Here is a 17,332-nt window from a genome sequence, read left to right on the forward strand (position 1 = left end):
GAGTGATTTCCTTCAGCAGAGTGTGCACTCAGGTAGTGATGAAGCTGCTCTCACACACCCATGTTGGGCAGTGAGATGATGCTGCAGTTCTGTTCTGTTCACCAGCTCACATGAACTTGGATTTTTTCCACATCACTCAGCTTGATGGAGAAGTAGATGTCTGCAGGAACTGTAAAAACCACGCAACTTATCAATGAGCAGAGACAGGAGTGCACTTGGAGGACGTTGTGTTGATGAAGTTCATGTGTAGTTCAGCAAGTCACTGTTGCCCTTTACTGCCATCTAGTGGTGAAATGAAAGGCTAGTTGAAAAGGCTATAATACCCCAATTCTAGCTGACACTACATAGCAGATGCACATTTCTTTTTACATTACATCACATATACCACTGCAAGATTATAATTTTCTCTGAATTTACTCTGTGTAGGTGTGTGTCAAACAAAATGTTCATTATATCCCAGACACTGGAATGAAATGGCCACACATGTAGAAAGGCAGATATAAGACAAATCTGGAGGGAAGCAGGAACTGCTAATTTCATAACCTCTTTTATAAGCCTCACAGTTTCATGTTAAGTGAATGTTCATTCCACCACCACTTTTATTTAACACCACAATATACTTAATATCAAACCCGTTAAAAGAGTAGCTTAATTCAACGTGTTATTCCATTTTAATTTCTTTGTAGAAATATGACAACATATCCAGTTGGTTTGGATTAATTTCCAGTCTTTGTGATTCTGTCGGCTCATTCTTTGCGTCTATTAGTCCCCCAGCGTCTTGTTTTAATGCCACCATTACTGTGGGATTTTCAAATCGTGCACATAGAGGCTTTAGCAGGTTGTTCTGGTGACACAGATTGTGCGCAGTGAGCTGTCATTGAGTTTCGTGTGTTACAGAACCCGGTGCATCCGACCACGGGCATCCTTGCCGTGTTTGTCGCACTCAACTACTGTGATGTGGTCCACATTGCTGGCTTTGGATACCCTAAGTCAAACAGCCAGAAGCAGCCCATCCACTACTACGGATACGACACCATGAGGTCTATGAAGGTGGGTAATCTGTCATCTATCATTTTGGTGAAACATGCTGTCAGTTCTTAACTTTGTGACGCTGCTCTTTCTCTACACTGCAGAATTCTTACCATGACCTCAATCACGAAGCTGACGCCTTAAAACGACTGGAGGATTCAGGAGCTGTTTTATACCTGCACCCACATTTATGATACACACACACACACAGTTTGATTTAATCAAAAAAAAGTAATTTCATGTGGCATCTGGGATCCTGATGTGCCTTGTACAGAGGGACACTGGTGCATTAAAGATGCTGCAGTGTAACAAAATGGGCTGTTTGTCCACCTCAAGGTTAATACACTAAAAGTGCTCGTTTTTGCCATTGACAGGTTCAGATTGTTTTTGTTATAAGTGTCTGACAACATCATAGATAAGATTCTAGACCTTTTTGTGACATCCTCATGTGACCAGAGACGGCCAATATATGGATCAAAGCCACCAGACGCCTTCCCCAAAAGTAGTACTTGTACGTCGCAGAGCACAGGAGTTGGTGGTCTATGGCTATGTGAAGTATTTGAGTACTTCTATCACCACTGCACGTCACACAGCAATGTCTGATTACATTGGATGTTGGATAATTCCAGTGCTTTTCATGTTTTAAGGGCCACATGATCTCATGGAAAGGTTGTTTTCAAGATTTTTATAAATGTCACAGCGAAGAAATTGAGCTTCAAGCATTTCAGATCTACATCTCAGATGGGAAGAGGTGTGGGAGGTGGGTGGTGGTTTCCTGTATCTTGCACATCAGTGAGCTGTAAAACGACACAGATGACTTTTATACTGTGTTTTAGTTTCATATTTAATTTTATCACATGAGACATTTTCTTTCTCCTGAGCTCACACTCATCTTACTGATGAAAAACAAAAAGCAAAAAATGGGTGTGTTTGAATCTAAGGGGTTATTCTTGTTGTGAACTTTTTCAATGTACATTTTAGTTGAGGTGGAAATGAAACCTGCTCAAATCTGATTCACACAATGACGTGGATGTAATTCATGTGACTTTCTCTGACTGGAAATACAATTTGTATTTTTTACAATTATTAGATTAGAAATCCTTGGTTTTATTTATGAAGAAATTTCCAGATGCAAATAACTGGATTTTTGTATTGTAAATAATGAAATAAATTTTAATTAATAGAAAAATCCATGTGAATGTCATTATTTGCAGTCCATCTAGAATGGCCCAACCCATATTATGTCTGTCAACATATTTATGTTCATGTGAATTATTGAACGCGCTCATGGATCTGCTGTATGGGAAGCACTGCACTTTAATGAGTTGACCTGAGAGCCTGCATTGAGCTGTTATTTGTTTGGCAATAACACTGTCCACCACTAGATGGCAGAGAGTCTCTGTTGCATTGATGCTGTGCAGCCAGTGCGTTACTGCACTGCACATGGTGCAGTCATGCAGCAACCCATCTCAAAGGGCCTGGGGTGATGGTAACAGCAAAACCAGCACCAGCACATGTGCAAGGAAATACAAGGAACATCTGGAGGTTCAGAACATTTCACAATGCTTATAATGAGACTGACTGACATACACTTGCCACTTAGTGACAGATGTTAATGATGGTTTCTAGCTTGTGCACACACAACTCTTTGTGATTAGTGGTGACGTGAATGGAGTTGTGCCCTTGGCATTTAAAACTCAGGCTTACTCATGTGATGGCGCACCATCATCATCAGCCGAGATCACAGTGACAGTCGACATTTGTTGTGCTTGCAACCATATTTCTCACAGTAAAAGGTGTAATACAACAACAACAACAACTCCCACTTCATCTGTTCCTTATTGTAGCACATTCCTGGTATTGTGGTTTGAGTGTGTACACATAAAACATCAAGGGATGCACTTCAGTGCAGTGTGGTATGTGTTGAATAGGGAGGTAGACCTTCTGCTCAAGGTCAGACTACAAGAACAGATACTTGTAATAGCAGTACTCATAAAGGGAGGTTTTTAATGCCGTCTACTACTTTTGCTGAGGTACATTTGCTCAGCTGCATGATCGTTCTGTCTAAATCTGTTTGTTTTTCCTGCGTGTGGCTGATACGGAGAGCTATCCTCTTTGCAGCAGAGACCACCACGCCTGCCCTCTTGTTCAGTTCACTGGAGTTGTCAGTTGTTGGCGCTAACTGATTTCACCACAGAGAGCCAGGCTGACAGCAAACACAAGATCCTTTTCAGCCCACTTAGAGCTCATCAACTCAGCTCGGAGAGCCATTCATTATGTGTGGAGGGGGATGTTGTCTGTAAGTGTGAAACCATCCTTATTCAAGCCCTCCTCATGCTTTCAGACATGATTAAAGAGAAGCCTACAAGCTTAAATAAGTCATTCACATTAAGACGATTAGACACGTACAGTTTGTTCACATGATTCTAATCAAGCTGCTTTCACAGATGCACCAAACTCCAGACATTTTCCTAAAATTCTCTGAAAGGCTGTATGTGAAAATGCAAATGTCCATAGGAGGTGTTTGGATGTTTTCTGGAACTCCTCCTGCCAGACCCCCTAGTAAAATGTAGGAAATGTGAGAATAGAGATGGAAAATGTTCAGAAAATTCAGAGCGAGCGCGAGATGCTGATCACATTTCTGATATGCAATGGATGCAAAAAATAACCCAAAAAGAATAGAAATAGCTCAGGATGAAAAAGAGGTGCAATACAAAAGCTCCGATGAAGATGTCAACTTGGAATGTATACGTCATGTCCTGCACGCTCGACTCAGGCACCACCCCTCGCCTGAAAGTTTTCCCTGTTGTAAATGCATCTGACCCGGACCATCTCCTACGGTTTTTATGTAAAAAGCAAAACTGGAGTTTATGTCTGAAAACTGCTTCAGATGCACAAACTCTGAACTTTTGGTATTTCTCCAAAAGATGTCTCTGACCTTTTTTTAAAAATCAAAACTATCCGTACTGTTGATATTCATTTGTTTTCCCAACAAATCAAGGGAAGTGTCGTCTTGTCATGCTTGATGGCCCGTGCACACGTTCCATTACATAACAGGGAGTTACATAGCGGCCTGTTTGTGTGAAAACTGAGAAACCAGGTCAGACTTTTCAGGAGAGCCAGCATAGCATTGAACCCCCTGTATAGTCCGGAGCGTGCATGAGTGTGTGCTGTAGGACGTACTGTACAGTGCTCTGAACCCAAGCATCTTATAGAGCCATGAGTGCATTCACTTTCAGCACGGGTAGCTCCTGTGTGAATTAAACCGCTAACCCCCGTGATCACGCTGTGTCGTACCAACTGAGCCATGAACACAGGCTCTTCTAGCCATGTTGATGTGGCCATATGAGCCCATGTAGCTGCTCTGAACAATGCTATTCATTTGGAATGCATAGCTTTGATCTTTCAGGCAGACCCCTGCAAAAACTGTGACTCCACCATGCTCTGGTTTCGATTTTACAAATCAGCAATTTCAAAGAAAACTGCATGGACCGTGATGATTGCAGTTCCACTGTGTAAGAGCGGCCACAGCTCCACGGCGTCATACAGTATATCTCATTACACCATCTGCTCTCCTCACAGTGCCACTGCAGCGTCCTGCTTTGAAGCAGTTGTTTCCTACTTTGGAAGTGATGATCCTCTGTTAGATTACCAGATTCATTTGCATAGGCTGCACGCTAACTTTGGAATATTAAATCAAATGCAGATTAAATAATAATCAAATAAAAAGGCAACGTACTTATGCCGCTGAATTTTGAACCAAAGGGATGAGGAGCTAGAACACTTTCTTTTAAGGTGCCACAAGCCAAAAAAGCAACAGAGGTTAGTTTTCTCCCTGAAGTCATTGACCTGTGAGGAACACAGAGATCCGGTGAAGACACCTCAGGCCTCTTTTATTCTCAACACCCTAAAAAATAAATAAAGACAACATGCGATGTGGCTCTACGGTGCGACTGTGTCAGGAGCCCAGTGGATGCTTTGTGTGGGAAGAGGTACAGTACGGACCCGGCTACCCAGAGAGAGGGCATCTGGCTTGGCTCACTGATAACTCCCCCACAGCCCCAAGAGCTGCCGTGAGTCAGGTGCTCATGCAAACACAACATTGCCATGGGAACGAGGGGGGGAGAATGAGTGCGAAATAGGAAGAGTGAGGGCGAAAGACGAAGAAAAAAAGATAAGCCGCTTTTCTCCAGTGTGAGTTTTGCTAGTTCTGCTTTTCCCTTCATAAAGCCCCTTTCCCTGACTCTCATGTGGGCGCCGCCTCCATGTGACGTTGGATGCTTGTGTATGATTTCCTCTCCACACACACAGGCTTTGGGGTAAAGGGGGAAAAAAAGAGCCTGATGCACAGTTTTCTTGAAAAGCGACAGCTGTCGACAGAATGAAAAAAGTAGAAAGACAAATTCAAAACACTTTATGCTAAGTGGTTCCGTGTTACTCTTGCACAATCCAAAAGGTCAGCCAGCTCAGCTGATTTAAAGGCTAACACGCCGTCATTGTTTCAGGCGGCCAGAGGAGCATTTTATCTCAGCTGGGTGTTTGCTGCTGCTGTGAACTCATTAAAAATGAGACATTATAATTTCAGCTGCTAACAAGTAAATTAGGGTTAGAATGAATGTTTTAGTATGCTTTATATAAATTGTCACTACTTTTAAAGTTGATATTGAATGATTGCAGAGTAAAACCATAAGGAAACAGAGACCTGTTTTGAGTTCAAATTTGAGCCACATGTTAACGTTTCAAATCTTAAAATACAAGAGACCATCAAAGAGACAGTGAAACAACCGGATTTCAACATTGTCTCTCAAAGCTGCTTTTTATAGTGTCATTTTTTCACATTTGTTTATGCATTTTCCTTTTTTTAAAGTAGTGACAATTTCTATTATGTTTTTAAAGTTGAGCATCATGAAAATAGGGTCCAAACTTATAAATAAATACATAGATAAATACATGCAGGAGGACATCATTTATACATAAATAACTAGAAGTAGGTGTAGTTATTTAATTACTTGTTCATTACATGTATTCATGCATTTATTTGCATGTATATCTTTATATATTTGTATATCTTAACATAATTATATGTATTTCCCTCTGTCCTGTGAGAAACACGAAATTGTCACTTTCTAACACTACTGGCAATAAATGGTTTTCAAGCTTTTTACAATGCGCTTGAATTATTTTCAAGATATATTCAACAATGTGTGGCTTTACTAAAAGCTATAGACTTAGCAGAAAACAAGAAATGACTTAAATGTTCACCTCACTGAAACATGAATTGTGCGTTAATGTTGGACAGATACTTGGCCCCCTTATGGCCCCTGATTTAGAGAAATCTTACATCCGCCACTGGTCACTGCGGAGATGACTAGCAGCGCTGAATAAATATGTGTCAGCTTTTCTCTAGCTGCGGAGATTGTGAACCAAAGGTGGCAGATGGATGAGTCATTCACAATGACTACATTCTTATGTACATTATTTCTTCTTGATGCAAAATCCTCTCCAAGACTTATGCCGTGGTGAGAGTCAAGCAAAATAAACCTGGAAGCCAAGTCAGTATTTAGCTAAGCACGGCCCGTACCATCGAAGAATCGGAGGCTTTAGGTCAGAGAATAGACCAGGAGCTGTTTACCTAACTGCTGAAGTCGCCCCTCTCCAAATGCCCCTCAGCTGCAGTGCTGAATACAAATCGCACCTCTCTATGTTTAGTGTGTGTGGATGTGGTGATTTGTTCTGCCTCTGTGTGCAGATCCCCAGGTTGTTTGTAGCTCTAAGCCGCATAAGACAGTTATCCCTTTCTACACGTGCAGTGTGACCCTGTCCTCCCCTCTGTTGTGCCAAAGGGGGCGGAGTCTCCTCCGGGCACCACTGTGTCTCTGTCAGTCCGTCTGCACGTCCTCGAGGACTGGATGTACTGTACTTCTATAACACATGACCCACTATTTTACTTTTATGTTTGTGTTGCTGGAGATGGCAGACGGCCGAACGGCCTGTACAAATGCTGCAGCAGGCGACTTCCCACTATATGTGTGTGTGTATGTGTGTGTGTGTGTGTGTGTGTGTGTGTGTGTGTGTGTGTGTGTGTGTGTGTGTGTGTGTGTGTGTGTGTGTGTGTGTGTGTGTGTGTATTTGTCCTGCTGTCCTTGTGACTTATGGTTCAATTAAGGATGTAGGTTGAGGTTTCGCAAGGAAATTAATTTTTCTATTGATACTTAGTTTGAACACTAAGACAGAACACCTCCTGGTGGCTGGTTGCAGTATAGGTCATAAATCCTGAATTAAATTATCAGGGGATAAACACACATATTACATATTTAGAGAGTTGAAAATTCCACCATCCACTCCTTCACGCTAATGAATTCTGCTTTATTGGAACTAACCAGTAAACTCCAATACAGTGAGCTGATTTTATTCAAATGTTGCTATAATGTTGCATTTACTTTTCTCCAACTTTTTCAATAACCAAAGAAACACACTCATGTAACACGAACTTTGCCAGAAACTCTGCAAGAAGCTTGGGGAGCGAGTTGGTTTTCAAGGTCTTTTGTAAAATGCTCATGACCAGGAGTAAAAATAATGAGTTAGGTTCGTTAGTTAGTTAGGTAGTACCATGCAAATGAAAAGGGAAGAATCTGAATCAGGAATGCACAAATTAACAATTCTATAACTTGCATTTGATTGCCCTTCAGACCACACTAATGAGCGGTAATATACATTTTTTCTGGGTCAGGGTTAGTATAATCTCTCATTTACTAAAAGTGACTTCATAGAGCAAGACTTCTTCTATACGCAGCACAGAGACAACATATTTACCTCAATGAAACCAAACATAACGGTAGCGGATCCAAGACTTCAGCTGTAATAGTCTGAAGTCTTATTCCACATCCCAAACATTCAACGCTCAGACCCTCCACCTCCACAAAAGTCAATAAAAGCTTAGCATGTGAGGTACTGGAGTGCATTATGAGTTATTGCAGGACAGACACTGCCTCCTCCTCACCACGGAAAAAGAAGAGATGCAATGAGAGAGAGAGAGAGAGAGAGAAAGAGAGAGAGAGAGAGAGAAAGAGAGAGAGAGAGAGAGAGAGAGAGAGAGAGAGAGAGAGAGAGAGAGAGAGAGAGAGAAAGAGAAAGAGGGAGAGATGGATATATGGTCTGATTTGAACTCATTATCATTCTTTATCTAGCTAATTTAGTCTTTAGTTTTTCACTGCAGCTCAAATAGCCATCAAAACAGTCATCCCTTATTAAGTCATGTCTTCTAATCCTACGTTGTGTTGTAAACATACTCTACATTAACACGTCACTGATGTTATGACACTATTGTTCCACAACAGAGACAGTCCCTTATGTTTCCTGTTCCACTATGGCACACTATGGGAGTATTTGTTCAATAGAAAGTGTTTGCTGACACACGGGAGCACCTCACTTATCAAGTCGTGTTGACTGTAAATCCACACGAACGGTGATGATGATGGGACCTGTCATGCTGCACGGCATCTTACTGTTATTGTTATATACAGATAAATAAAAGTCTGTGTGTGTGTTAATGCGGTCAGCTTGACGAAACTTTTTCCGAGTCTCGACTCTTCTGCTGAATACTCAAAATAATTGGACGGTAGATAGCACTCTCATGGGAATTTTTTTAAGGGCCTCGTAATGTGCATTTACATAATAATGTGTTGTCACTTTTTTCTGTATCCAATCCACTTTTTTTTGGGAGCGAGCGGAAGCCTTTTGCACCTGTCAACCACCTCTCGAAGTGGTGATGCCCACCCACGTTATCAAGAGGTCAATTCTCTCTCTCTTTCTCTCTCGCCCGCTCCCTGTCTGCTGGTAATACAGAGGCTTGAATAATGACCGCACAGAATTATGTAAAAATACTGCCAGAAGTGTATGGTTTCATAATACCTCAAAATTATATATTTCTTTCCCGTCTATATGCTATTCATAAGCGAGTGGTGCAAAACAGCCTTACAGAATCCACTCGTCAGCGCTGTCACAGTAATGGGAGCGTCTATTTTGTATACAGGTTTTATGCTGTTTTGGGGATCGACTGTGCAAATGTCACAAGACTGTTTTTTTCTTCTTCTTTTAAATGATCCTTTGGTCTAATAGATGACACACTGGGTGATAGGGGAATGAATAAAGCGTGCCCCAGATAGCAGAAACGGTCCTGCCACTGAGTGTATGCCTAATATTGTTCAACATCCAAAATGCTCTTTAATTCTATTTCTATTTCTGTGTGCTCATTTTCCATATTTCTGCTTCAGATTTTCTGCGTACACATGGAGAACAAGACTCCCACTGTACTGTAGTCAGTAGCTCAGTTTCTGACATTTGGGGCTAACTTGAGACTGATTCAAGCTTTCTTCTCCCTGAGCCCATAAATGACAGTGATAGATGATGCTGTCATTAGAAGCAGTGGAGCTCATCTACTGGCCCTATTTGCTGATTTCTGTGAACTTCACCGCCTTTTTTTAGCCTGCTCCATTAAAGGCACAGACAGAAACTTCCATATCCCCCCTGAGTTACAGTAGCTCTGTAGTCCTTCTGTATGTTATAGCAGGTATGAAGATCATAATCTGAGCTGAAGTAGATATACATGTGAATAATTCAATTATTTAGGTTTAACACTTTTTAATTGGTTTTCTTTGGGTAATCAATACAATTATACAATTACACATCACAAATTGATGGATATACCCCTAGCCACAGTAAGACCCACCCACCCCCAGCCAGCCTACCCCATGCAGCAGAAGTACATACATTAAGAGAGACTTTAGAATGTATGTATATATGTATATAGGCATATTGGATTATTACAATACAATTACATACAACACTGCTGCAAGACAAAGAAAAGAAAAAAGAAAGAGGAAAATAAAATTGAAATAAATAAAAAAGTAAATAGGTAAATAATTTTTTTTTTTTTTTTTAAATAAAGGAGGGAGAGGGGAGGGGTGGTTGCCATCTAAACTTTCTCTTGTAATGGGCTTTGTATGCTCTCATAGTACGACAAGAAAGCGGTCCGGGTTCTCTCAAAGCTTTGTATGGTAACCCTAACAGTAACAAAGGGAGAACATGGAAACTTCATCTAACACGAACCAGGATCTGTACCTTCTAACCACTGCACCACCATGCCGGCCATACACATTATCTACACACATATATATATTTTTTCCTCTGTATATGATTAGGCAGGAATCAGAGGGATGGTAGAAGAAGCCACACATGATTAAACAAGGGCTAGGGTCCAGGGAGAAACATCAATATGCTCAGCACAGAGTGGGCCACACATGCTTGGCTCGGACAAGTAACCAATTCTCCTTGGAGTGTTGTTATTTTTCAACTGGAGACCCTTTCTGACACACCTGAAGTAATTTCATCCTGTTCAAGAGGGAGAAAAAACCGTGCAACAGTAAAGATGTGAGGGACAGGGCCTTGATTAGCTGGGGCTAGGCTATAGCCGCCTCGTGGCAATGAAAGGGACCTCGGTGAGAAATTGTCTGTGTTTATGGTTTTAGTGAGTGTGAAGCTCTACACATGGATGTGGGTGGGGGAGGGGGGCATTGTTTTATGTCAATAAAGCACCTTGGATTGAACTGAATTGAATTCAGATTAAGTAAGTAGGAGGGGGGGGGGGGGGTGCAGGAAGGTCAATCTACAGTACATACCTTCTTATCTCGAGGCAAAACAATTTGAATAAAGCCTTAGGCCAGCGCTTCTTTACATCTCAGCAGCTTTAAAAAGAAACCTAAACATCTAAAGGAATTCTTATCTAATGCAGTGTGCTGTGCTCCTAACTATCACTACAAGATAGAGGCCACACAATGCGTGTTGAATGGTGAGAAAAATAGCATAGAATAGCTGGGCGTCGTCAGCAAATATCCGTTTGGCAGGGGAAGCCATGAGAGCATATCAAAACAGCGAGCATCCTTTAAACCTTCCGTTAGAACTTAGAGCCTCCGACACCCAAACCCTACAGGGGCTCATTCATACTCAACGTTACAGACGTACATGTACGTGGAAACTGACGGAGCCTTCTTTCCATACTCTGTGTTCATTTTGTCGGTATTCGTGCACATCAACTGAAAGTTTACGGTTACGGAACAAAACTGACTGTAGCAGCACCACCAAAAAATGTGGGGGGGCAGTGTAGCCAGTAGTTCAAGCGAAGCCACCATGAGACACAAGGAAGACATTTCAACAAGGACAGATGTTTTTGAGGTGAAACTTTGTGAGTTGGGAAGAATCGACTTCTCTATGATGTTACTTCCCGGCAATGATACAGTTGCTTTTGCTTCTTTCTTTACATGTAGGCTACATTATCACATCCTTGTCCGACATCGCTATTTTTATAGTTAGAAACTCTGAACTCTGCGCTGCCATCCAGTGGATGTATTGCTGAACCACTATGGCTACAAAAAGGAGGCATGTGAGCAGTGATTGTTATGCGTTTGAAACAGATGTATCTCTTTTCCTACAGATTACCCACTCAAGCAACACTTTTTAAAAGCCAAGACACCATATCCCAAGAAACTGAGAGTAAAGTGGGAGAGTTTCCACAACACAGACACCCACATACAGGATGTACAATCACAGGATGTGCAGGACAGGCAAGGCTAGGCCTTTGTATGACCCTTAAGTCTAGGATACAGTTTTAAATCAGTTAACCAAGTCTAATGTAAATCTAATACGGAATATAATATCAAGAATTATTGCTCTCGTATTACTGTCGAAACACATATTACAGTGTCATAGAAGTGTTGTGCAATAGTAGATCAACTGTACTTTACCTTGACGCTCAGCAAAAACAAATTAAATCCCTGCTAATTTATTTGCACATTATACAATATTTCTTTATGTGAAGTGAGTGCTTTTTAGTCGTCAGAATAACATTTATTTTCCAGCGAGGACATGTCTGAAAGAAGATGGACCACGCTTATCAATGCACAACACCTGAGTCAGTTTTTCAGAAGTCAACCCTTTTTCCAAGGGGGTTGCTCCATATGACATACACAGATCAGGTTTTAGCTTCAATGCTACAAGATCACCAAGATCAAATTGGAAAGATTTCTCTGAACTGATTCTACTCTCAGATACAGTGCTCTCCTCGGAGAGCAGTGAGATTGGTTTCGTGTCTGTGCACTTAATGTACCTCAGATGTAACAACGTTTTTATACATGATCTATTGTATTCTGACATAAAATCTGGAACATCCCATTGGGCAACAATTACATTCAGTTGCTTATCTTGTCCTGTAGAGCCCCAAGGTCAAAGTTAGTTATTGATCATGTGTATCTGGAGTGTCTAGTGCAGTTTTGTATTCAGTATAAAGCCGCCATTGTTTCCCAGGGGCTGTTGTCTCAATACGATTCTGACAGCAAGTTGAATGTACTGTGTGCAGCTGCAAATGTCACATTTAGCTCCCATTTAGCCTCCTCTAAACTCTATCTGTCTCAACCTCTTTTCTTCTCTCTCTGACACCCTCTTTATTTTTCTCCATTTCTTCTCTGAGTATGTGTGTGTGTGTATTTTATGTGTGTATGCGTGTGTGTGTTTGTGTGTGTGTGTGTGTGCATGTGAAAGTGTGCGTGTTGGTCTCAGAGGAGTGAGCTGACCCAGGGGTACAGAGGCGGGCAAGAGCAGCTGGCGATCCACTCTCCCTTGGTTCGTGTCCCAATTAATTAGCATGGACGTAACCACACAAACACATACACACACACACACACACACGCACACACACACACACACACACACACACACACACACACACACACACACACACACACACACACACACACACACACACATACACATACGCACAATCTGATTCTTGGGATTTTAAAGTCACATTTCTCAACTTCAGGGCAGAGCAGCTTGTCAAACAGCTGTATCATTGCTTACATAGACAGCATGAGTTTACTTTCTCTGACTCTGAAAACCACATTAGTGAGGTTAATCTGGACAATTCAATCAGCCTTTTCTCAGACAGAATTGGTCAATTTAAAACTCATAGCTCTTGCCCATTGTTTTGCTGCTTTAAGGGCTGAGCAGTCTTACTTTCTTAATTAAAGAAATGTCTCTGATATATGGTCTTCTTTTATGCTCTGCTGCCCCCAGGACAGTTCTCCGCGCCTTGATCTCATTTATTCCTCAACCAATCCAAAGAAACATTACTTTATCACTCCTATCTTGGCCTCCTTTCACTGGCAACTTATTAATTTTAGATCTTTTTTTTATGTGTATCACCCTCAAGGCAAAGCTAGGCCTGGCCCGAAGCTATGTAACCAAGGCGTGAAATTCCTGTGGATGGGGGGTGGGGTAGAGAGATTACAACCTAAAGCTAAAAGAAAGGTGTACCCTCATGGTTGGATGCACTTGGTGTAAATCGCTTTGGATAAAAGTGTCAGCTAAATGATATGTAATGTAAAATTGTCCCAACCCACCTGCCAACACTATGTTTTAGAATGTAAAGATTAGGTGATTAATTTACAAGAGACAAGAGTCAGAGATGTGTCACTACCCACCCACAGATGTTAGCTAAATTCTGACATATATCAATAACGGTCCAGTTGCCAACTTAAAACGTTTTAGTGTGTATGTGTACTTGTACTTATTTAGGGTTAGAGTAAGGGCAATCTCAGAGTCAATCTGCTATTGAATGATGATGAATTAACCTCTGGGAACAATGGTCAATATTTTAGGACTTTCATTTCCATTCCCGAAACACTGTTTACTGTCTGTAAAGTTTCTTTTATCACACAAGTCAAACGCTTCTTCACACAAAACACAAAGTTATAATTTGTAATATACTAAAAAATTATAGTAATAAAATTATAGTAATATAATTTTTTATAGGTTTGTTCCACCCACTTTTGCTCTCCACACTGAATGTTTACCTTCCGGCAAATAAAGTCTGTTCAAACAGGATTGGTCAAACTTGAAACGGAAGCCCCAAAAGATTCTACATATTCTCATGCAGTATGGGTATGTGTGTCAGTGTGTACAACCCACTGCTCGTTTGCTAGCTAGTTTCCCAGTCACTCACCCACAGTGAGCTATGCTCTCTCTGGATTTCCCTGGTTTTATATTTCAAGTTCCTACAAGAAATTCGAAAAAGCTAGATTTGCCTGTTTGACAAGTCACAGCCACATACCACACATGTGCACTAGGAAACTTTGTAGCGACTACCTGACAGCAGGGAGAATAACTATGAAGAACAATATGAAAACAAAAATACAAACAACAACCTAGGACTGAAAATGAGAAACACTAGTACATATACTGTATGCTGTGCAGGGAATGAGCATCGAGTGTATTTGTCAGGATCGTGTGCAGTCAGAGCGTTTGCACTGCCGAGAGTTTGCATGGAGAGGTAGCATGGATTGAAATTCTCGGCAGTATGTGGACATCCACATTAGCATAAGTATAGTAATCTAATAAGCACTCTGTGTACTGTTTGATGCTAATACATGGGCAATGGCATTGGCATGCTGTGAATCTTTGTGCAGCATATGGCTACCAGCTTGGTAAGTAGTACAGGAAGTGTCAAGGGCAGCGTGCATGAAGTAGACTATATTAAATAGTAAACAGTAACATGCAATACTTAAGTGCAAGGATAATAATACTTTTCTATACTATACTATACTATACCATATATATACTGTATATATCATCATTGCCCTATCATCATCAGGGGCAATTTGGGTATCACTATCTTGCCCAAGGACACTTGGTGGACAACCCATGCTACCTCCTGTGCCACAGCTGCCCCAGTCAAAGTCCCCTTCCAGTTTTAAACATTTTAAAATGTGCCCCTTTGTGCCTTTTATACGGTAAAATACATATTTTGAGTAACAACAGTATTTGCACCTTTAAACTGCAGCAAATTAATGCCAGTCTGAAAAACAACGGATTCAAACTGGAGTTGCGATGTCCCAAATATAAGGAACCAATCCTGTCAACTTGTGGGTGGGGCTCACTAACTGGAGAAGGCTCCTCAGCTGCAGGTGAGCTGTGATTAGACAGGGAGCAGGGGTGGGACCATATTAGGAATATTCATATATCCCAGTCAGAATATGAGTAAGTGTACAGTTAAATTTAAGCAGTTTCAAGGCCATGAAGGTATTTTTTCATTAAAACCTTTTGAATATGTAATTGTGGGAAGGATTTTAGGAGTGGTAATAAGTACTGGAGTGGGACTTCCAAATTGGATCACTTTTATTCAAAAATCAGACTATATTCAAATGTAGTAATATTTAATATGCTATCCAACGTGAAAACTGTCACTGCCTGGTACTGTAGTACCTTGCAGCAACTTCACAACCCCTTCTGATGCTATATTGTAGATGCAAGAATACACAGAATCTAACCTTAATAATACAGCAACATTTTCTTCACACCACCTGTGTATTTGTCTATGGAGCAGCATCGGACGTCATTAGTAGCAGTAACTCAGTACCAGCTCCAGAGCATGGCTCATTAAAGGAGCATTGCCTGAATTAATGACCATCTTGTCACGTGCCATCCCCATCAAATAAGTGTACCTTCTTTTTTTCCTGCCACTGATTTTGCATTGTATCCCATTGGTTTTTTTTCTCTTGGCAGCTTCCTGAGGTGTCTGCCCTCATTTAAGTTATTTTCAGCATGTTGGCAAGCACACAAGAATCAGTGCAAAAACACACACAGAGCTGAGAGAATCAGCAGGTAGGTCTGACCAAGCTTTAACATTGACAAATTATTACTGCGGGAAAACATGATTTTAATTTTACACTTGGCTCCCATTGCAGATGAGGAACCAAACAAGTATATTTTAGAAAGCTTTTATACAAATCAACAATGTGCCTGAAAAGGTTTGCAGAAAATAACTATCGATGATATTTTTAATTTAGACTGGTGCATAATAGTCAGACGGAATTAATGATATCGAATACATTTGCAGTTATGTTAGACAGTTGCAATGTGTCGGAAATAAGTTTTTGGAGCTGTTTCTTAAGACTTCAAATGCTTGTTCTTTTTCACTGACTCACCCACCAGCCTGCAATTACTTTTCAGTTTAATACCTTCAGAGGTACCCAACTGTAACTGATGGGAGGAACTGGCATTTATGCATTTCAGATATTTTGTTTTGGCTCAAAATAAGCTCCCGTCCGTCTGCATGAGATTGACAGCTGTCAGGGAGAAGGAAACTACAGCGTGAGAGAATTAAATGGTAGATGAATGGAGAGAAACTCCACTCATTATCTACTCACCACTATGCCAATGGAGGGGTGAGTGAAGTTTTGGAGTCTCAGGGGTGAACAGGGTTTTTTCATTAATCATATCTCCTCCATGTAAGTGGATGGGACATGGACCACCTAAAAAGTCCAAGTGCACCTCAATAAATTGTTAGTCATTTTAGGTAATTCTTATTCCAATGTAATTTTTTTTTAATTTTCACGGATTTTTCAGGGAATAATTGATGGGCCTTGTTGAAAAAAATCTGGAATATGAAGAAGACTGGTTTCTTTTTATGTGTAACTTGCTAGAGATTGATTGAATTTAATAATAGTCCCCATTGGGCCTTGGCGGAAGTGCATGCTTTAGTCTACTGAGCTCCTTTCTATTTAGTTACTTGATGCTATAAAAACAGGGTGCAGTTAAGATTGCAGTGTTTCTATTCAGGATATTTGACTATATGCTCTAATAGTAGGAGGAGGTAGGAACACATCGTCCATCTTTATATACAGTCTATGGTCTGCACCTTAAGAAGACTTCAAGGTGGCTATTTATATATATATAAAAATATAAACATAGTGTCTGAAGGCTGTCTGTGGGCTTGTTTCCTTAGGGAGTACAATTGAGGCTGAAGCTCATTTTGCCCCGTTGCAGGGCTAAAGGAGCTCAAAAACAGTGGTTAATAAAATCTCAGCCACTCTGGCATTTTATGTTCTGATAGCCCTATAGAATGCCTGCTGTCAGCTTGAGCTAGTTTACCTATTAATTTGGAATGGGAGGACCCCAGTTTAAAAAAATGGAGATAGGCTGTCATATTGTTTGGCCAATTGACTTTGTTAGAGGGGATGGTGGTGCCAAAAGATTTGCTGACTAATATGTGAATGAGTCAAGGCTCTTGGGCGGCGATTCATATAATGATAGTGTCGCTGGGAGGCTAGCCTTTTCTGTGCCACATTGCATCAGAGGGTTTGCTGGATGGGAAGTAAACAGACAATTATGTTTTCAAAATGAGGCAACAGCTCCTTAATGGGGGTAAACTACATATTGTTAATTTGCTGAGAAGGCAATTCCTCTTCATTAT

At 40.9% G+C, this 17,332-nt stretch overlaps 1 protein-coding gene across 1 annotated transcript in view; it reads left to right on the top strand.

The window, feature by feature from the left end:
* st3gal4 (ST3 beta-galactoside alpha-2,3-sialyltransferase 4) overlaps positions 1-2,218 on the top strand; it is a 30,001-nt gene extending 27,783 nt beyond the window's left edge. Inside the window, exons 11-12 of the mRNA XM_061073150.1 lie at positions 898-1,050; positions 1,134-2,218. Of these exons, the coding sequence (XP_060929133.1) occupies positions 898-1,050; positions 1,134-1,223 (243 nt within the window). The 3' untranslated portion in view covers positions 1,224-2,218. The remainder of the gene's footprint in view (positions 1-897; positions 1,051-1,133) is intronic.
* The last annotated feature ends 15,114 nt before the right edge of the window (positions 2,219-17,332 follow it).

Source organism: Limanda limanda, chromosome 6, assembly GCF_963576545.1.
Source record: "Limanda limanda chromosome 6, fLimLim1.1, whole genome shotgun sequence".
Lineage (NCBI taxonomy): Eukaryota > Metazoa > Chordata > Actinopteri > Pleuronectiformes > Pleuronectidae > Limanda > Limanda limanda.